Source organism: Triticum aestivum, chromosome 6D (genome assembly GCF_018294505.1).
Source record: "Triticum aestivum cultivar Chinese Spring chromosome 6D, IWGSC CS RefSeq v2.1, whole genome shotgun sequence".
Lineage (NCBI taxonomy): Eukaryota > Viridiplantae > Streptophyta > Magnoliopsida > Poales > Poaceae > Triticum > Triticum aestivum.
In genome coordinates, this window is record NC_057811.1 from 341,684,276 (window position 1) to 341,690,572 (window position 6,297).

Consider the following 6,297-nt stretch of genomic DNA (forward strand, 5'->3'; position numbering starts at 1 on the left):
GGCTTCAAACCTATTGCTCCCATAGATCTTTTGCCTTTGCCACTGCAGGAACGAACTAGCCTTGATGCAAGTAAGCGTGCTGATTTTGTCAAGAAACTTCATGCCCAGACAAAGGAGAACATTGAGAAAATGACTGAACAATATGTGAAGCGGGTAAACAAGACCAGGAGGAAGCTGGTGTTCGAGCAAGGCGATTTGGTATGGGTACACCTTCGGAAGGACCGTTTTCCTGAGCAACGCAAGTGCAAGTTGCAGGCACGCGGCGATGGACCATTTGCGGTGCTCGAGAGAATCAACGACAATGCTTACAAGATCGATCTTCCAGAAGAATATGGTGTTAGCCCAACCTTCAATGTCTCCGATCTTTCCCCATACTTTTTCCTTTAGAGTCGAGGATGACTCCTTCTCAAGTGGGGGAGGATGATGAGGACATCCCAACCATGGGCACCACACCACCAACCATCAACGGTCCAATCACAAGAAGTTGCGCAATGCGAATGCATGATCAGGTGAACGCTAACTTAAGTCTATCATTTGACCTTGAAAACAGGTTGTGCCTTCACCTCCTTTGTTGTTGGTTGAACTCAGGTGTGATATTGAAGAAGGCCAAACACATTTCAGTCCGTGCAAAACAATGTTTTATGGCGAGGAAACAAAGTTAGGATGTCTGCTGAAGAAACATTGTTCCGATTCTGACGAAACAATGTTTTGCACGAGTTTGGATATCCCAACTTGCGAAAGATTTCCAGAACTCGAGTTTTCTGCTGAAGGAAACATTGTTTGACCCCAATGAACAATGTTTGGTCGGGAACTGCCAACCACATCCAACGAGAGTTTTCCAGAAGCTACTTCATTAAGTCTTGAAGCCATTTAGTCAAACAAAGCTGGTTCACTTTCACACCTAAGCTGGTTCCAGAAGCTAGTTCCCTTACACACCTATCCAGGGGGTTGTCCCAATTATAAATAGGTTAGCTCTTCCCTTCGTTGGGGACTTTTGCCATTTCTATCAAAGACCAAAGACATAGACTCCTCCTGAGATTGGAGAGCTCTTGTTACACTTATCCTCGTGATTCCTTGAGAAATTGCTCCTAATTAGTGCTCCACGACTAGATCGTGTTGTGTGGGTTAGAGTTCGTGGTTTCCCTTGCGGATTGCACCTATCCCGTGCTCCACGACTTGAGCGTGGTTGTGTGGGACAGTATTGCGGATTGTGGATCGCGAATGTCCGAATTGCAAGCTTCGGTGAGCCTCCTCCTCGTCGGGTCATAATCTCTTATTTTCCATTTTCCAGCTGCTTGCAGCTAGTTATCCCCATCCATTATCGATCCTACGCCGTGAAGATCGGACCTCCCCTTGAACACCCTCTTCTCCGAAGACGGTGTCGTATCATATGTCATTCGATTCTAACACTAAAAATTTAACGCTCATCTGTTAGTCACTCCATAAATAAAATTTTAAAATGGAGTTTGTGATGGATCTAATTATACAAATTTGGTACTATAGATATTAATACTCTTTTAAAATTGATCAAACCAGCATAAATTTGACCTCTGAAAAAATACATCTTGTATTTTGAAACAGATGGAGTAATATATAGAGTAAGTCAGTTGCCTGGCTGCGTATTTTTTCAAGAAAGGACATTTCATTGAATTGATTTATCAAGGTGATACAACCGCATCTAAAGAATGCCCGGCCTCTACATAACATGATGCACATAGCCAACAAGTCCAAACGACCAAAAAATAAACAAACTTTTACAGCAAAAATAAATCAATCCAGCCTAGAGTGGGGCAGAACCTATAAGAAGATTACACCGCCATCCATGGAGGGAGAAAACCTTCATGGCCATACGCTCCAGCCGTGTAGACACCATCATAAAAATGTCTCTGTCCTCCGACTTCTGCATGATAGACCAAATATGGAGCCATCACGTACGTGCATGAATAACCTGCATAGGAGAAGAACCACATTTATTATTAAAAACCACATCATTCCTGATAAGCCACAATGCCCATCATAAGGCAGCCGCCCCACAAGAATATGTACATAAAATTATTTACCAATACCCCGCAACCAATTGCCGAACATGTTACGTGCACTACGTGAAGGGTATAGATTTGAAAGTACTTGAACTATGACCCATACTGCACAATCAAATTTACACTCAAAAAATAAATGTTTAATAGACTCGTCATGTTGACAAAAGACACATGCCTGGCTGCGTATAACGTAGGTTCATAACTAATCTCCCCTGGCCAAGGCTTGAGCTGACCCAAACTTCCAAGCATTACGCGCCAACGTGGTTGCTAATCTTGTTGATCTGCCAGGCACACGCGATATTCGTTACTCTGCTGAAGTCATGCACCAACATGGTAATGCGGCTACTTCCTACTCTGAACAACTAAACTCAGTAGATCGCCCAACGTCCCACAGCAAACCAAACACAACAACCGTGTCGATCACCAACCCAAAAGGCCATGCATGCACGACGTCACGGCCGCCGTTTGGTGGCCAGATCGCAGAACGCACATAATTAAGAGCGCGCAGCCTCCTCACTGAGAGATCAGCACCTCCATCAGCATCGCTCATCCGATCCCCTCGGCCGCACGACGTAGCGCGCGCTCTCACTGGCCATGGCCGGCGTCTTGCCGAGGTTTGGCCCCTTCGGCCCGCTGCCGGCCTACGATGAGTTCGGGATCAAGGAGACGAGGCCCCGCCTCCCCGACGGGCGGACCGGCGGCTACGACCTGGTGGAGAGGATGGAGTACCTCTACGTGCGCGTCGTCAAGGCGCGGGAGCTCAAGTGGGGCGGCGGCGAGTTCGACCCGCTGGCGGAGGTGAAGCTCGGGAGCTACTCCTGCGCCACGCGCCACATCGAGAAGACCGCGGGCCCCGAGTGGAACGACGTGTTCGCCTTCTCCAGGGAGCGCCTGCAGGCGTCCTTCCTGGAGGTGTTCGTCCGCGGCCGGGGCTTCGCCAAGGACGAGTACGTCGGGCGCGCGCGCTTCGACCTGGGCGACGTGCCGGTGCGCGTGCCCCCTGACAGCGCGCTCGCGCCCATGTGGCACCACGTCTTCGACCGCAACGGGGAGCGCTGCGGGGAGGTGATGGTGGCCCTGTGGATCGGCACGCAGGCCGACGAGTGCTTCCCGCTGGCCGTGCACGCGGACGCCGCCTTCGCCGTGGACGCCAAGCTCGCCGCGCACATCCGGTGCAAGCAGTACACGGTGCCGCGGCTGTGGTACGTGCGCGTCAACGTCATCGAAGCCCGCGACGTGGCCTTCGCGGACAAGGCCCGCGTCGGCGAGCTCTTCGTGCGCTCGCGCCTCTCCACGCAGGTGCTCCGGACCAAGACGTGCGTGTCCCGCCTGCCGTCCTACGGCTGGAACGAGGACCACCTGTTCGTCGCCGCCGAGCCGTTCGAGGACCACCTCATCATCTCCGTCGAGGACCGCGTCAAGGTCGACAAGGAGGAGGTCATTGGCCACGTCCACATCCCATTCTCCGACTTCGAACGCCGGTGGGACACACGCCCGATTCGCCCGAGATGGTATAATTTGGTGCAACCTGAAGGAGCCACGAAAATCGACAAGTTCTCCTGCAAGGTCTGCGTCCGGCTCTGCCTGGAAGGCGGGTACAGGGTCCTGTCGGAGCCCATCCACTACCTGAGCGACGTCCGGCCGGCGGCCAGGGAGCTGTGGCACGGGCGGCCTCCCATTGGCCTCGTGGAGCTCGGCATCCACAACGCCTTCGGCCTCAGCGCTCTGCGTGCGCGCAACGGACGAGGCTCCTGCGACGCCTACTGCGTGGCCAAGTACGGCAGCAAGTGGTTCCGCACGCAGACGGTGATCGACAGCCTCGCGCCGCGGTTCCACCAGCAGTGCTTCTGGGAGGTGCACGACCACTGCACCGTGCTCACCGTCGCCGTCTTCCACAACTGCCAGATCGGCGAGAAGGGCGGCCTCGCCACCGGCGACCCCGTCAAGGACGTCCTCCTAGGCAAGGTGCGCATCCGGCTCTCCACGCTCGAGACCGGCCGCATCCACACGCACGCGTACCCGCTCATATCCCTCCACGCCGGCGGCATCAAGAAGATGGGGGAGCTCCATCTCGCCGTGCGTTTCTCGAGCACGTCGACGCTGGGCCTGCTCCAGACCTACTCGCAGCCGCACCTGCCGCCGATGCACTACCACTGCCCGCTGTCGGTGGTGCAGCAGGAGAGGCTACGGCGGGAGGCGGTGGCGGTCATCGCGCACCGGCTGGGCCGGATGGACCTGCCGCTGCGCCGGGAGTGCGTCGAGCACCTCTGCGAGGCGCACGGGCACCGGTGGAGCATGCGGCGCAGCAAGGCCCACTTCTTCCGCATCGTGTCCGCGCTCGCGCCGCTGTTCGCCGCGATCAAGTGGTTCGTCGACGTCTGCCACTGGAGGAACCCGGTGACCACGGTCGCCGTGCACATCATCTACGCCATGCTCGTGTGCTGCCCCAACCTCATCCTGCCCACCTTCTTCCTCTACAAGTTCTGCCTGGGCCTGTGGAACTACCGGCGCCGGCCGAGGCACCCGTGGCACGTGGACACGAAGGTGTCGCACGCCGTGACAGCGCACCTGGACGAGCTCGACGAGGAGTTCGACGAGTTCCCGACGGCGCGGCCCCACGAGGTGGTGCGCATGCGGTACGACAGGCTGAGGAGCCTCGGGGGCCGGATACAGGAGATGGTCGGCGACGTGGCGTCGCACGTCGAGCGCGCGCGGTGCGTGATGACGTGGAGGGACCCCCGCGCCACGACCATGTACCTGCTCGTCAGCTTGTGCCTTGCCGTGGTCACGTTCGTCGCGCCGTTCCAGGCGGTGGCGCTGCTGTCCGGGTTCTACCTGATGCGCCACCCGAGCCTCCGGCAGAGGTTGCCCGACGTGCCGGCCAACTTCTTCCGGCGCCTGCCCTGCAAGGTGGATTGCCTGCTTTAATCAGAGAGCACATTTTGGTTTGGTGCTGCTGTACTGCTGTTACTTGATGTACTCAAAAACTTATATTCCCTTCCGTCATTATTACTCGTGGAGTCCTGGTTTACAAGAGCAAGTACAATAAGGTGATATAGGCTGGCTGTAAGACTTTAAATAATATATTTTTTAGTTGGATGAGAGAGAAGAGAAAAGAGAAGAGGAGAGAGAAGAGAAGCGAGCTAGTACAATCTTACAGCCGGCTATAACACGAGCTCCATCACCCTTTGTGAGAGAAACATGTGAGTCATATATTAATGATTTTCTCCTTTCGTAATATAAGTCTTTTAAGATATTTCAATGTGGACTACATACATAGAAAAATGAGTGAATCTACACCCTAAAATATGCTTATATACACCCGTATGTAGTTCCTATTGAAATCTGTAAAAAAGACTTATATTTAGGAACGAAGGGAGTAGTATATTAATATGACTAACTGTTGTATGAGTAGACTATAAGATCGGCTATAAATGACATGGCAAATTCATATAGCCGGATGTTGGCTATACTATTAACCATGCTCTAACCCGTACGGATCTTCTCCTCGATCCAGCTTCCCGAGAAGCCACCCGAGCGGTTCAGCTCCAAGAAACCCGCTCCAGGAGAACGAGCAACCCGCAGTGCAAATCTGTGGAGCAGTAGAAGCAAAGCTCCACGTAAAGGAGAAGGGAAAGTTCTTGTAATTACATGGAAGTGCCCTTCCGAAGTGCCATCATCGAACCGTTTTCTTTCGCTCAAACTGTTTTCCTCTTGTTTTCCTCTCATTACAAGCCACCAAACTTGGCCTCAAACTCGCTTCCTGGGTTGCCAGCCCATGCTGGCGGAGAGGAGATGCTCAGTGTTGCCGAACGCATTCTTCCCGTCGGAAGCTGGTGGCGACTGGCTTCTCAAAAAACTGGCTAAGCTGGAGAAGATTCGAATAGGCCCTAAGACTTCTGGGAGCAGCCAATGTGCCATATCTACAGCCTCCAAAATTATTTTAGAGTATCGTTCAAGTTGTTTTTTTAGGAAGGCCATCATGGCGGTTTATATTTCATGGGCAAATAACGATACATCGTCTAAGAGTGCATCTACTAATAACCTTCGGAGGCTCCGACTTCCATACAAAAGTTTGAGAGTTCTCTGAGTTCCTAGTCAATACATCTGTCGCCATATTGACCTCTCTAGGGCAATGACTAAAAACTATAGAAGAAAAATTATGAGCTAAAAAGGAGCACTATTCATAGATGACTGTTGTAGGGCCCAACGAATTCCCACCATTCTATATCACATCAATAACCTCCAAGCAATCCGC

General features: G+C 52.9%; 1 protein-coding gene across 1 annotated transcript; it reads left to right on the forward strand.

The window, feature by feature from the left end:
• The first annotated feature begins 2,475 nt into the window (after nt 1-2,475).
• Nucleotides 2,476-5,051, forward strand: LOC123141604 (FT-interacting protein 3-like). The gene has a single exon (XM_044560703.1). The coding sequence runs from the start codon at nt 2,634-2,636 to the stop codon at nt 4,965-4,967; it is 2,334 nt and encodes a 777-aa protein (XP_044416638.1). The 5' UTR covers nt 2,476-2,633; the 3' UTR covers nt 4,968-5,051.
• The last annotated feature ends 1,246 nt before the right edge of the window (nt 5,052-6,297 follow it).